Source organism: Hyla sarda, chromosome 1, assembly GCF_029499605.1.
Source record: "Hyla sarda isolate aHylSar1 chromosome 1, aHylSar1.hap1, whole genome shotgun sequence".
Lineage (NCBI taxonomy): Eukaryota > Metazoa > Chordata > Amphibia > Anura > Hylidae > Hyla > Hyla sarda.
Window position 1 is genome coordinate 442038385 of NC_079189.1, and position 16447 is coordinate 442054831.

General features: G+C 43.9%; 1 protein-coding gene across 2 annotated transcripts in view; it reads right to left on the reverse strand.

Moving 5' to 3' along the window:
* Positions 1-16447, reverse strand: part of GOLGA3 (golgin A3) — a 65151-nt gene that overhangs the window by 45257 nt on the left and 3447 nt on the right. For both annotated transcript variants that reach the window (XM_056532777.1, XM_056532785.1), the window contains exon 2: positions 14492-14801. In XM_056532777.1, the coding sequence (XP_056388752.1) occupies positions 14492-14615 (124 nt within the window). In that variant the 5' untranslated portion in view covers positions 14616-14801. The remainder of the gene's footprint in view (positions 1-14491; positions 14802-16447) is intronic.

The window sequence follows — 16447 nt, forward strand, 5'->3', positions numbered from 1 at the left end:
TTTAACTACCAAGTGTTATGTTAGATAGGACTGCAAAATCAGACTACATTAAATCCATTAAATTCATTAATTAAATAAATTAAACTAGTTTCAAAACAAAGATATACAATCCAATAGGAGTGTGTGTGTGTGTATATATATATATATATATATATATATATATATATATATATATATACACATACACACACACACACACACACACACACACTGTACCACTTACCAATAAGGTAAATATTTATGTATGTGCTCCATTGGTGTGTGCTGCAGTATTTACTGGATTTTATGAACTTGTGCGCTGTACTAACCATGCTGCACTACTTGGAGACATGAGACACGTTCTTGGATACAATTTATTCAGGACAAGTGGTTTATAACTGGGGCAGGGAAATGTAGTCCAGACCAGGCTACTCAGTCAACACAACACGCAAGCCAAAAGGAAAGCACAAGAGCAACAGAAATAGATTGTATGAAATAGAAGAGGAATTTTTATATTGTATACTTTATTTTTATTTTTTTACCAAGTTGTTTACTTTTTATTTTACCAGTCTAAACCAGGAATTGCTTTTCATGTATTATCTTTTCCAATGTAAAAAGCATAGCAAAGTAAATGCTTAAAAATGCTTTACAGTGTCAAAAAAAATTATCTTTTACATTTTTGCACATCTTCTCATCATAATGATTATTAATATATTTGACTGTTTTCTCATAGACAAGACACTTAATGCAAGAGCTTACATGGCGACCAGACTCTCAGATCTGAAGCAAGCTACTAATTTTGCTGTCAGCTAGTCATATATACCGTATTTATCGGCGTATAACACACACTTTTTAGGCTAACATTTTTAGCCTAAAGTCTACCTGCGTGTTATACGCTGATAAGCCGCTGCAGTTCAATGATTTAAAGCGGGCGCTTTAAATCAATGAACTCCAGCGGCTTTGCAGGTGCAGAGACCACCACCGCTGCCAGCTTCTCTGCCCTTGCCTGTCCTGGGGTCTAGAGCCCTGCTGCCGGCCCTTCTCTCCCGCTGGCTATCGGTGCCGCTGCCCGTTCTCTCCCCCTGACTATCGGTGCTGGCGCCCCATTGCCGGCGCCGATAGCCAGGGGGAGAGAAGCGGCGCCGGCAATGGGGCAACAGCGCCAACAGACAGGGGGAGAGAAGGGGCAGCAGCACCCATTGCCGGCGCCGTTGCCCCGTTGCCACACCCATCTCCGGTTGTATAATTACCTGTTGCCGGGTTCGGGTCCGCGCTGCTTCAGGCCTCCGGTGTGCGTCCCCTGCGTCGTTGCTATGCGCTGCGAGACGCAATGACGTCTCTCGTTCCCTCCGTCAAACCCCCATACCCTGTTCCCTCCATCACCCCGTTCTCTCCATCACAAACCCCCGCCCGCATATCCCGTTCCCTCCATCACAAACCCCCCGCCTCGCATACCCCGTTCCCTCCGTTCTGATACCTGCAGAGTCCGGCAGTGGGCATGCAGGGACAGCGGCGGCGACGACATGTGCGGGAGGAGAGGCCTCCAAGCCAGTGGACGGGAAGCCAATGTGCTCGCTCCCGCCTGTCTGATTGACAGGCAGGGAGCGAGAGCAGCCTAAATGATAAAGGACTGATTGCAAGGCCAAAATCAGTCCTTTTTCAGGCGTGACATCACGCCAGGCTGCAGCCGGCCACTAGGAGGGTGACCCCTAGTGGCCGGTTTTTAAACGTAAATTTCACCATGATAATAATAAAAAAAAAAAAAAAAAAATTATGACAATATATTAGATATATGTTGTAGTACATAAGTACTACAACATATCAAAAAATAAAGTTGGTGACAGTGCCCATTTAACAAAGGTCATTTAATCCCTTCCTTAATAAAAGTTCAAATCACCCCCCTTTTCCCATTAAAAAAAACTGTGTAAATAAAAATAAACATATGTGGTATCGCCGCGTGCGTAAATGTCCAAACTATAAAAATATATAATTAATTAAACCGCACGGTCAATGGCATACGCGCAAAAAAATTCCAAAGTCCAAAATAACATATTTTTGTTCGCTTTTTATATCATGAAAAAATGAATAAAAAGCTCTCAAAAAGTCCGATCAATACAAAAATTATACCGCTATAAATGTCAGATCACAGTGCAAAAAATTTGCCCTCATACCGCCCCATACGCAGAAAAATAAAAAAGTTATAGGGGTCAGAAGATGACAATTTTAAACGTATAAATTTCCGTGCATGTAGTTATGATTTTTTCCAGAAGTGCGACAAAATCAAACCTATATAAGTAGGGTATCATTTTAACTGTATGGACCTACAGAATAAAGATCAGGTGTCATTTTTACTGAAAAATGTACTGCATAGAATCGGAAGCCTCCAAAATTACAAAATGGCGTCTTTTCTTCAATTTTGTCGCACAATTATTATTTTTTCCGTTTCGCTGTAGATTTTTGGGTAAAATGACTGATGTCACTGCAAAGTAGAATTGGTTGGCGCAAAAAATAAGCCATCATATGGATTTTTAGGTGCAAAATTGAAAGGGTTATGATTTTTAAAAGGTGAGGAGGAAAAAACGAAAGTGCAAAAAACGAAAACCCCTCAGTCCTTAAGGGGTTAACAAGGCCTCTGCAAAATGAAAGAAGCAATCTGATTGGTTGCTATGGGCAAATTTTTATTTGCACAGGTTTTGATAAATCTCCTCTTATGACGCCAATCATATTTCCAAAGTTGTGGCAAAATGGCTTAAAAGGGGTACTTCACCTCTATACATCTTATCCCCTATCCAAAGGATAGGAGATAAGATATCTGATACTCTTGATCCAAGTTTTAAAATTATTTGGAACAACTTTTGTTTCACGAATCTTTCGTTTTTGCTATAGTAAGCTGCACATATACCTTTACTAAAGCTGGCCCACCTATCCCGCTGATTTACAGTAGGAGTTCAACAGCCCTATCAAATATTTTTTTTCCATATCCTACTTCTTTGTGCTAGGGAAAGAGTGCTGCTCAAATCTACCGCTACATCACCATATTACTGGCTGAATCCGGTTTATTAAAAATAGAAAATAAAAGTATGTACTGTTCTATAAAATCCTGTGAATGGCTAGGAAGTTCCCACATAAGTTTGGAAAAGTATGGTCCCCTTTTAATGAGACAGTGCTGCTATTTCATGGATTGCCCTTTTAAATGATTTGAGATAGAAGTGCCATTGGCGACCTTATGTTGTCTGTGGGGTTTCTGGTGAAAAGGGGGACCGGCGTGAGTGTATTATGGGTGTGCTCATGGATTTAACGTCCCTATGTGCGAAAGTGAGGGCTAGAGATGAGCGAAGTTACAGTGATTCAATTCGTCACAAACTTCTCGGCTCGGCAGTTGCTGACTTTAGCCTGCATAAATTAGTTCAGCTTTCAGGTGCTCTGGTGGTCTGGAAAAGGCTCTCTCCTAGGAATGTATCCACCTTTTCCAGCCAACCGGAGCACCTGAAAGCTGCACTAATTTATGCAGGCTAAAGTCAGCAACTGCCGAGCCGAGAAGTTCGTGATGAATCGAATCACTGTTACTTTGCTCATCTCTAGTGAGGGCCCTGAAGAATGAATGTCCTTTTTAATTAATGATATACCGTAGTGCATATCAGGAGGATAACGTGAAAGGCAAGGGATAACTATGAAGAATTCTCATAATTCCCACTTGTCAGTATCAGCTGGAGACTTCTGAATTCCACTGTGAGTTAGATCATCAGATATAAACTCTAGCTGTGTATCCTATGCCTAGCCTGAATCTAAACACGTCACTGCAAGTTATAACTGCGTGGCTGCCTTGTTCTCCTCAGGGACTTTCATGCTACAGCTGTCAGGAGACATACTGTTTACAGTCATGCTTTATGTCTTCCCCAGGGGTCAAAACATGATGACTGGAAGTAGATTATTTCTAACATACGCAAACTGCATTGTGGGTCAGACTCTTTGGAATAAATATGGTCTTCGAGGAGTTTTTGTGTTTGTGTATAGAATTATATATAATGCACCTAGAAAGTTCCTGTTGGTCCCTAACCTTCTTGGGCTGTTTTGTACAAACCAACAATTTACTACGCATACAGTAACTTGCACTAGTAAAGCCAGCACACAGCCATGCAATCCCAATAGACAAACACTGGTGGTAGGTAGTGATGAAGATCTCAATAACTTTAACCTCTTAGGGACACTTATTTTAGGCATTTTGGACAAAGCAGTTTTAATTTTTATATTGTTGTCTTCAGAGCCACAACTCTTATTTTTCCATCAAAATATCTTTAAACCCCAAGTTACAGTAAAGTCGCCAAAGGTGTTGAATGCTGTTATAGGACACCAGAAGTCAGTCTGTGAAATTTCTGATCTGCAATGCTTAACTGTGAGTGCTATTATTGTGACGTGCGAGAGTCTGATATAAGCTAATTTTTTGTGCCGCAATCTTTTGTTTTTATCGGTCCAATTTTAAAATTTTTTTGGTGATAGGACTATTTGATCGGTTTTTATAAAAAAAATTTATGATATATGAAGGGACCAAAAATACACAATTTTGGTATTTTTTATCTGTACACCACTGACCGCGTAGGGTGACATTTTGCATACGGTGACGCCACGTTTATTTTTGTTTACATAATTGCATCGCATTGATTAGTGTTATCGGCGCTCCACTGCTCCAGCCTTCCATGGAGCACAGATTGGATAGCATGGAACCATGTAAGGGACCTCTCACCGCCGTCTCAGCTTATCGGGATGCCGTGATTTCATTGTGGCGGTCACGATCAGACCACTGAGCTAGCCGGGATTCGTTTTCTCTCATTTTAAACGCCACAATTAAATTGGATTGCAGTGTCTAAAGGGTTAATGCCAGACATCAGTGGATATGAAGTGCACTCAGCTCCTAAACGCTTTTCATATAACGGGAGCGGGCAAGGGACATAAATGTATGTCCATTGTCCTTAAGGGGTTAAGGTGCTCTTTGATTGGTGTGGTAAATATCCAATAATGGATACATCTCAGTAGTCATAGGCACCAAATATTATATACAAGTATACATACTGTGAGATTATACTCTGAGGTATTAGCTCAGGGATCATCCCTCATCATCATAATATCATACGACCTGTATTCATGCAGGAGTAACCACGCCACAGCAGTTGCCTTGTGAAGATCTGGCTCCTCGTTAGGTTTATTAGATTGCAGATATAACCAAACAAAACAGCCAAAAAATCCCTCGGCACTTGGGCCACTAACTACACTTTTATAGCTTGCCCTTTCTATGCCACCGGAGGGCTTATCCCAGCCGGTGTAAAACACATGTACCTTGCAACCTTTTAAAAGCTTATCTTTCTCAGCCAGCTCATCTGACAGTCCCTCTACTGGGGAATGAACACTCCTCTTGTTTCCCACTATTATGTCATCGTCCACACTGGTGCCACTTTGTGTGTCCACCACAGCCATCTGCTGTGCGCATGTCTGGCAAAAGGGACACGGTGTCTCCCCCTTAAATCAAACTGTAATCTAGGGAAAAGCCCAGACCCCACCTTCTGACTTCCTTACAACACACTTCTCTCTGCTGGGCTTCATTAAAGAGGATATCCAAAAATAGAGAACCAGAGTTAATATCTTCCCAAAAAAATAGCACCACACCTGTCTGCAGGTGGTTTGTGGTATTACAACCTGGCTCCATTCATTTCAATGGAACTGAGCTGCAAAACCATACCAAACCTAGAGCTGCGGTATTTAACGGTATTTACCCCCCCCCCCCCCCCCATCATGTGACCCGTGAGCGCTGCTTCTCTCCCCCCCCCCCCCCCGGTTTATCAGCCCAGTGCTGCGCTGTCCCCCACATTAACATTATCCAATAATTGTCAGCCGCTGCGCTGTACTGTACTATCCTGTGCCCAGGCTGCAAAAATAAACAAAATAAACTTTAACTCACCTTCCTACGTTCCCCAGTTACCGGCCTCACGGTCCATCGATGCGAGCCTCATGCTACTTCCTGGGGATGAGAACATCACAGAGCCGTCAGCCTATCACCAGCCGCAGCGATGTCCCGCCTTGGCCGGTGATAGGCTGAGCGCACTGTCATGTAAGGCCGGACGGATTTTTCTAATAGCTGTTTTAGCCCGTTCTTGCCCGTTATTAATAACTGCCGTTATTTTGTGACGGAAGATAGTAACGGGAGAAATAGTGCATGCACACTAAGACAGTTCTGCAGAAAAGTGCCCTTTTTAAAGGGTTTGTACAAGATTAGAAATAATGGCCGTTTTCTTCTAGAAACAGTACCACACCTGTTTATAGGTTGTATTTCAGATGGAGCTCAGCTCCATTGCAGTGAATAGGGTTGAGCTGAAATACAACATACAGCATTGTATTGTTTGGCTCTTCAGATCTATAGGGTATTTGTTGTACCAGGAACTGATGTTGCTTTGTGTATTGTGATAGCCAGGCACTGAAAGGGTGTGTTTCCCTACCTGATCTGGGAGAAACCTCACACTGGGGCCTGATTAAAGGGGTTATCTATCCAGCATTGGAGAAACTGAACTGATCTCTTTTAAAGGGGTAGTCTGGCTAGTTATCCAAAGGATAGGGGATAAGATGTCTGATCGCAGGGGTCCCGTCGCTGGGGACCTCCGCAATCTAGCATGCAGCACCCACCTGTGAGTACTGCAGAAAGTGCTGGAGGCTCAAAGCCTAATGCCTCCCGAACACGGGGACGGAGTATTGTGACGTCATGACTCCGCCCCCATGTGACGTCACGCCCCGCCTCCTCAATGCAAGTCTATGGGAGGGGGAATGACGGCCCCGTGGTCGGGAGGCATAAGACTTGGAGCCTCCAGCGCTTTCTGTAGTGCTCACAGGTGGGAGCTGCAAGCTAGATAGGGGATAAGATGTCTTAGGGCCGGAGTACCCCTTTAAAAACCGGCATCACATTTGTCTGCAGGTTGGGTTAGTGCTGGGAGGTATACCGGTTAATACCGAAATTTTTTTCCTGCACGATACGAATTTTTCCTATACCGCAATACCGGTTGGGCCCCTCGAATTAATGAATTATCAGCCGCAGTGCGCTGTCCCCACATCGGGCAACTAATCATATGTGACCCGCAGGCACTGTTCTGCTTCTCTACCCCCCCAATGAATTATCAGCGCTGTGCTGTCCCCCACTTCGGGGGACTAATCATATGTGACCCGCGAGCGCTGCTTCTCCTCCCCCCCCCCCCCCAAATAGTTATCAGCCGTTGCGCTGTACTGTACTATCCTGTGCCCGGGCTTCAGAAACAAAATAAACTTTAACTCACCTTCCTACGTTCCCCCGTTACCGGCCACACGGTCCCTCCGCTGCACTTGCTGCTTCTTGGGATGGGAACGTCACAGAGACGTCAGCCTATCACCGGCCGCAGCGATGTCCCGCCTTGGCCGGTGATAGGCTGAGCGCACTGTCATGTAAGAAGACGGCCATAGACTATAATGGGATTTTCTAACGGCCGTATAGGATTTTGTAACTGCCTTTTACAGCTGATTTTCAGATGGAACTTCGTACGGATCTTTAAAACTGAGTAATTTTGTAGTGTGAAAGGGGTCTAACAGTGTTTAAAATGGTACTCCGGTGGAACTGCCCTTAGCCTCTTTGGAATGGAGTTCACCACAGCTTCACAGGTTACTACTGGAGTCCCCTTCCACTCCATCATGAGGACATCACAGAGCTGGTGGATGTTAGAGACCTTGCGCTTCCCCACCATCCATTTGAAGATTCCCCACAGATGCTCAATAGGGTTTAGGTCTGGAGACATGCTTGGTCAGTCCATCATCTTTACCCTGTAGCTCCTTAGTGCCAGCAGCAACCATGCAGCCCCAGACCATGACACTCCCACCACCATGCTTGACTGTAGGCAAGACACACTTGTTTTTGTACCCCATACCTGGTTGCAGACACACGCTTGATACCATCTGAACCAAATAAGTTTCTTAGTCTCATTGGACCATAGGACATTCCTGTAATTCATGTGCTTAGTCTGCTTCCTTCTGGCATGACAGCCATGCAGACCAATTTGATGCAGTGTGCGGCGTATGGTCTGAGCACTGACAGACTGACACAAACACTCCACTTCAACAATGCTGGCAGCATTCATATGTCTCCCAAAAGACAACATCTGAATATGACACTGGGCAAGTGCCCTTAACCTTTTTGATTGATTATGCTGAGGCCTGTTCTAAATGGATCCTGTCCTGTAAAACCGCTGTATGGTCTTTCCCACCATGCTGCAGCTCAGTTTCAGGGTCTTGACAATCTTCTTACAGCCTAGGCCATCTTTATGTAGAGCAACAATTCTTTTTTTTTTTCAGATCCTCAGAGGGTTCTTTACCATGTTAAACTTCCGATGACCAGTATTAGAGAATGTGAGAATGACAACATCAAATTTAAAATACCTGATCCCCAATCACACCTGAGACCTTGTAACATTAAAGGGGTACTCCCGTGGAAAACTTTTCCTTTTTTAAATCAACTGGTACCAGAAAGTTAAACAGATTTGTGAATCACTTCTAACAAAAAATCTTAATCCTTCCAGTACTTTTTAGGGGCTGTATACTAAAGAGAAATCCAAAAAAGAAATGCATTTCCTCTGATGTCCTGACCACAGTGCTCTCTGCTGACCTCTGCTGTCCATTTCATGAACTGTCCAGAGCAGGAAAAAATCCCCATAGCAAACATATGCTGCTCTGGACAGTTCCTATAATGGACAGCAGAGGTCAGCAGAGAGCACTGTGGTCATGACATGAGAGGAAATTAATTTCTTTTTTTGATTTCTATTTAGTATACAGCCCCTAAAAAGTACTGGAAGGATTAAGATTTTTTAATAGAAGTGATTTACAAATCTGTTTAACTTTCTGGCACCAGTTGATTTAAAAAAAAAAAAAAAAAAAAAAGTTTTCCACCTGAGTACCCCTTTAACAAGTCACATGACCAGGGAGGGAAAATGACTAATTGGCCCAAATTTGGACATGTCCAAGTCCATTTTGGCCTTAAAGTGTACTTGTCATAGTGCAAAAAAAGAAAAAAAAAAAAAGATATGTTACCCAGTACCTAATCCTGATCACGTGCATACCATTTTTATGTGTCTCGGACCTGTATATCCAGAGATAAAAGCATTTATCTGCTGCTGAGTAACTTTTTCATTGTTCTGTTTTATCTTTTCCTAGTAAAGCTATGGGGACAGAGATGTCTCGGTGGTCCTAGTGCAGACTTATTCACTCTCGAGGTGATACCACATACTTTAATTTTATTATTTTTTTTACATTATTTTATTTAAAAAATTGTAAAGGTGGGGGGGATTCAAAGGGTGAGTGCAGACTGCAGAGCAATGGACCCTAGTCTGTAGAATACCCTAGGGTGCAATGCTCTGCAGTCTGCACATACCCTCTCCCCCCCTCCCCCTATGTGTGTATAACAGTGTGTGCGTGTGTACATTCCTATACAGCTGGGGGTATGTGCAGAGCATTGCACACTAGTATGTACTATAGACAAGGGTGCAATGTTCTGCACATCCCCCCCCATGTGTATATCATTGTGTGTATGTACATCCCTATGCAGGTGGGGGTATGTGCAGACTGCAGAGCATTGTACCCTTGGATCTGTGGAAGACACTAGGGTGCAATGTTCTGCAATGCACGCAGCCCCATGTGCAGAGGATAGCTAAGATGCAGTCACTTACAGATCCACGCCTACCCGCAGCAGCCTCCTGACGTATTTGGATTGTGTCCTCCGCAACATGCAAGGTAAGGCCTGTCAATGCTCTGCAGGGGCTGAATTAGGAACTAACCTTGGTGTTTGTCTGGAGGCAGTGGGGGAGAGGGGGGGGGGGGGGACACATGAGTGGGGACATGAGTGCGTACCCGCGCATACACTCTTTAGGGATCTCCAATACTGGATACCGGTAATGCTTTACAGCCGGTATCTAGTATTCTGCAAAATCTAGACTAGTCTGTCTGGCTAAAAGACAGGCGACCCCTAGTGGCAGCTATTTTGAGCTTTAATTTTGGGTGAAAATGTATGTATTTTTTGTAACAGATGTATATTGTGAAATGGCATATTATAAAGAGTCCTGCAATATATGAAAAGTTTTCAACAATGACAGTGCCTCTTTAAGGACCAGGCCAATTTTTTCCTCCTCCCTTTGTTTTTTGCGTCAGCAATTGTACTTTGTAATGACATCAATCATTTCATTACAAAATCTACAGCGAAACAAAGAATTTTTTTTTTATATATATATATATATATATATCTCTATCTGTGGGGTGAAATTGAGAAAAACAAAACATCCATTTTGTAACTTTTGGGGGCTTCTGTTTCTACTAGGGATCGACCGATATCGTTTTTTTAGGGCCGATACCGATAATCGGTGCAGGTTAGGGCCGATAACTTATACCGATATTCCGGTATAAGTTATCAGCTATTTAACCCCCTGCGACACCGCTGCAGATCATTGATTTAAAGCGGGTGCTTTAAATCAATGATCTGCAGTGGCTTTTGCGGGGCCATAGGCCGCCGCCACCCGCTTCTCTCCCCCTGCCTGTCAGGGTGGTCCGGGCCATCCTTCCTGTAGTGTCCGGGGGCGTTCCGGGTGAAGAGTGAACCGGTCCGGGCTGTCCTTCTCCGGCGGTCATCTTCTCCACTCCGGGCAGGCTCTGGCCTAGTACGCTGCATAGACGCCGCTGCGCTGTGACGCCCATGCACAGCGACGCACCTGACGTCACGGCGTAGCGGCGTCTATGCAGTGTCTATGCAGATGGATGGCCCAGACCACCCCCATTACGGGTAAGTTTAATTTTTTTATTGACTCGGAGGGTGGGGGAGGGGCCCGACCGGTATAGCGGTATGGGAAAAAATCCATACCGGTATACCGCCCAGCATCACGGTGGGGGGTGCGACACGGTGCGGGGGGGCATTATTGGCTTATCGGTAAGGTAATTGCTGATACCGATAATGCCCAAAATCGTGATTATCGGCCGATAATATCGGCCATACCAATAATCGGTCGATCCCTAGTTTCTACGCAGTTGATTTTTGACCGTCAGTTTAACTAGCCTTATATTTTAACAGTTCAGACATTTACACATGCAGTGGTACCACATATGATTATGTATATTTTTGTATTACATTATTTTATTTGAAAAATTGGTAAAGGGTATGATTTCAACTTTTATTAGGGAAGGGGTTAATTCACTTTTATTAACTTTTTACTTTTTTCTAGTCCTCATAGGGGGCTATACCATTCAATCTTGCGATACACTGTTCAATGCTAAGCTTTGGATCAGCATTGATCAGTGTTATTGGTTATATGCTGCTACAGTCTACAATGGCTGGCTGGGAGCATCAGATCACTGATTGGACAGCAAGGAGACAGGTATACACTACTGAAACGACCTTTATACCTAAGAATTTAAAGCAGCTATATATACTGCAGTTATATAGTTAGAAAGCATACATATGTTGAATCATAGAAGACACAAATGACAATATAAACATAAATGAGTTACTCATACTGTAATTGTAACCTTGAAAGAGCTATGAGGATGCGTAAAAAAAAAACTTATTTCATAACACAAGATAAATACCATGCACCTAAGGATAGTAATCACTATCCTATCGTGCCAATCCTCCTAGAAATGTATGTATATATTGACACATAGGTGTTAAGTTATGTACTAATTGCACAGAGGAATAAGCGAGAAACGTTGTATGGTAGAGTTTTAAGAAATTATGCTCAACATTACTTCTACAATTCTATTGGTCAGGCATGGTGATCCAAGAAAAAGCAACAAAAAGTAAAATGTTTTAAATGGATCTTGGACTGGGTTCAAAAATACTATTTTTATCAGTATTTTAGTTATAACCAGGAATGGGTTCACAAAACAGAAAAAACACAATAGGACTCAATACAGAAAAAATGCATGCAAATATTTCCATTATACACTGCTCAAAAAAAATTAAGGGAACACTAAGATAACACATCCTAGATCTGAATGAATGAACTAATCGTATGAAATACTTTCGTCTTTACACAATTCTTTAATTGAATGTGCTGACAACAAAATCACACAAAAATTATCAATGGAAATCAAATTTATCAGCCCATGGCGGTCTGGATATGGAGTCACACTCAAAATCAAAGTGGAAAACCAGACTACAGGCTGATCCAACTTTGATGTAATGTCCCTAAAACAAGTCAAAATGAGGCTCAGCAGTGTGTATGGCCTCCACGTGCCCGTATGACCTCCCTACAATGCCTGGGCATACTCCTGATGAGGTGGCAGATGGTCTCCTGAGGGATGTCCTCCCAGACCTGGACTAAAGCATCTGCCAACTCCTGGACAGTCTTGGGGTTCTCTGGCAAATGCCCAACGTCCTGCACAGTGTTGGGCTGTAAGTACAACCCCCCACCTGTGGATGTTGGGCCCTCATACCACCCTTATGGAGTCTGTTTCTGACCATTTGAGTGGACACATGCACATTTGTGGCCTGCTGGAGGTCATTTTGCATGGCTCTGGCAGTGCTCCTCCTTGTACAAAGGCGCAGGTAGCGGTCCTGCTGCTGAGTTGTTGCCCTCCTACGGCCTCCTCCACGTCTCCTGATGTACTGGCCTGTCTCCCGGTAGCACCTCCATGCTCTGTACACTACGCTGACAGAGACAGCAAACCTTCTTGCCACAGCTAGCATTGATGTGCCATCCTGAATGAGCTGCACTACCTGAGCCACTTGTGTGGGTTGTAGACTTTGTCTCATGCTACCACTATAGTGAAAGCACCGCCAGCATTCAAAAGTAACCAAAACATCAGCCAGGAAGCATAGGAACTGAGAAGTGGTCTGAGGTCACCACCTGCAGAACCACTTCTTTATTGGGGTGTCTTGCTATTTGCCTATAATTTCCACCTGTTGTCTGTTCCATTTGCACAACAGCATGGGAAATTGATTGTCAATCAGTGTTGCTTCCTGAGTGGACAATGTGATTTCAAAGAAGTGTGAATGACTTGGAGTTACATTGTGTTATTTAAAGGGGTACTCCGGTGGAAAAAAAAAAAAATTTTAATCAACCAATGCCAGAAAGTTAAACAGATTTGTAAATGACTTCTATTAAAAAATCTTTACCCTTCCAGTACTTAGCAGCTGTATGCTACAGAGGAAATTCTTTTCTTTTTGAATTTCTTTTTTGTCTTGTCCACAGTGCTCTCTGCTGCCACCTGATGCCCGTATCAGGAACTGTCCAGAGCAGGAGAAAATCCCCATGGCAAACCTATGCTGCTCTGGACAGTTCCTGACACGGACAGAGGTGTCAGCAGAGAGCACTGTGAACAAGACAGAAAATCTAATTACTGAAAGGATTAAGATTTTTAAATAGCAGTAATTTACAAATCTGTTTAATTTTCTGGCACCAGTTCATTTAAAAAAATAAAAGTTTTCCACCGGAGTACCCCTTGAAGTGTTTCCTTTATTTTTTTGAGCAGTGTAGTCATTCTCTATGACGGTTCCACTCCTAGCTGGCCAAAATGCTGTGTGTGAACCAAGCCTCAGTTTTCCAAAAGTATTCCTTTTTTGATTACAAAAAACAGCCAAAAACATTATAGGGTCGCTAAGGTTTGAAAAAATGCAAACATTTTTATTATTATTATTTTTTTGCTTAAGCACCAGATGTGCAGTCAAAACGTCTGACTAAAACATGCTTGGCTGTCTCCAATATCACGATAGATGTGAATGGAGAGAGCCATGCACATAAATCTAGCACCCGTCTTACCAACGAGGTCAGGGATCATGGAGTAGACAGCTTTGTACATTGTGTAGTGGCTATGCTGGGTTACTGCAGCATAGCTCTCTTTAAAATTAAATGAGACATGAGCTGAAGAAACCCTGCACTACCACTACACAATGCCGGGAGACCATGGGGGAGATTTATCAAGACCTGTCCAGAGAAAAAGTTGCTGAGTTGCCCATAGCAACCAATCAGATTGCTGCTTTCATTTTGGAAAAGACCCCTGAAAAAGAAAATAAACCCCCCTAAACAGGTTTTGATAAATCTCCCCCAATGTACTTCTGGCTTTGTTTCACTGTGTATGGCAGCACCCGAGCTCTGACAGAAAGCTGATCGGCAAGGTCCTAATTATGAGATCCCTACCAACCTGATATTGATGACCTTGTTTAATATTTTAACAAAGGAATAAGGCTTCACGTTTTATGCAATACGGGACCGCACACAGTTGAAGGGAGCTAAAACAGGGCGCTTCGGTTTTAGGTCCGGTGGGAAAACCGCATACGGGACAAAAATGAGGCGATCGGAGTCAGCGCTTCACTCCGGTCGGCTCATTGAAATATATTATATACGGGTCGCATACGGCAGGAATACGGGAGCGCCTGCTTTTAGCTCCCCCAGCCATATGCGGTACTGTATTGCATAAAACGTATAGCCTAACACAGTGATGAAGAAAAAAAATGCATGAAATTACTACTCACCATCCTCTTCATTTGTCATGCCAATTTCTACCTGGGCACCAGCCAGTTCGAATTGTTTATTAGATATGCCATTTCCAGCCACTGGCCCAAACAGGACACCAGGCGAGTCGGACCCAGGCTGCATGAACGTACTTCTTCAGGTGTAAGTGTGCTATAAGGTATATGGAAATGCCTTGAGTTGATATGTTTTTTACAGCTGTCAGTTAATTTCATCTGCGAAACTGGATGAACATGCTGGGCTGGCTGTCCTACAGAAAGAGTAGTTGACAGACACCTAATAAATACGGCACCTGTTGAGTCTATACGTTCCCTGGAAAACAAAGACATTGTATCCATGAGCACGCCATAACAGATCCAGACACTACATGACCCAATACTAGGTAATTGCAGGTTGAACATTTTACAGTATGTAATTAAAGAACCTTTACAGCCTCATAACGGTACAGATTTACATCCACACTTATCTCTTCTTTATTGCATATAAAACTAAGTTTTATTTAGAAACATAAAACATAATGAAATGCATATGGGACCTCTGTGTTTCACGGTAGTGCTACCAAACATTTAAAGAAGGTCTCCTCTTAGTTAGGGTCTATTCACATGTACAGCGCATCAAATCTGTGTAGAATACTGTACGTATGAATAGACCATGAAGGGGTTATCTGGCAGGAAGTTTTTTTTTCCCCCTTTTAATTTTCTTTACAACTTTGTCTATTGCACATGATATAGAAAAATAAACCATTATTTAGCCCAATTCCCAGCTGCCTTCCTCTTACTGTCGGAAATCGTGGCGCTTGGGCCCGAAGTGACTCATACTGTTGCTCAGCCAATCACTGCCTCACTGCCAGCAGCAATGTCCCACCTAAGCCAGTAATTGGCTGAGGGGCCGTGTGACACTTTGGGCCCAGCTGTCACTCCAGGCCAAAGCGTCACGATTTCTGACAGAAAGAGTTTCACAGAGAGCGGGGTGGGACACCAGAGGCACCACGGGAGCACTTACCGTATTTTTCGCCGTATAAGACGCACTTTTTCTTCCCGAAAACTGGGGGGGGGGGAAGTTGATGCGTCTTAGAAGGCGAATACACACCTATCGCGGCGGTCCCTGCAGCCATCAACGGCCGGGACCCGCGGCTAATACAGGACATCAGCAATCGCAGTGATGCCCTGTATTAACCCTTCAGACGCGTCGATCAAAGCTGACCGCCGCATCTGAAGCGAAAATAACACTAACCCGGCTGTTCAGTCGGGCTGTTCGGGACCGCCGCGGTGAAATCGCAGCGTCCTGAACAGCTTACAGGACACCGGAAGGGACCTTACCTGCCTCCTCGGTGTCTGCTCCGTGCCGGGATCCCCTGCATGGCCGGCGCTCTCAGTCGTCATCACGTCATTGCGCACGCCGTCCCATCATCCAATAGGAGCGGGGTGCATAGCGACGTGATGACGGCGACGGAGAGCGAGGATACCGGGAAGCAGAGACGTTCCAGAGCGGCGGGGAAACCCCGGGGACGCGGCGACAGTGATGGAGGGCAACATCCAGGGCAGCGGTGTCGGGTCCGGAGCGGCGGGGACACATGAGTACTACCTCCTATACCAGTGGTCTTCAACCTGCGGACCTCCAGATGTTGCAAAACTACAACTCCCAGCATGCCCGGACAGCCAACGGCTGTCCGGGCATGCTGGGAGTTGTAGTTTTGCAACATCTGAAGGTCCGCAGGTTGAAGATCACTGTCCTATACTTTACATTGTATTTGGTTCAGAATCTTTATTTTCTAGATTTTTATCCTATAAAATTAGGTGCGTCTTATATGCCGGAGCGTCTTATATGACGAAAAATACGGTATTTTTTTTCTTTATATCATGTGTAATGGGCAAAGTGGCACATAATATAACCCCCTCTGCCAGATAACCCTTTTAACCACTTAAGAAATAAAAAAACAGAGCTAATTGTCCTCAGGT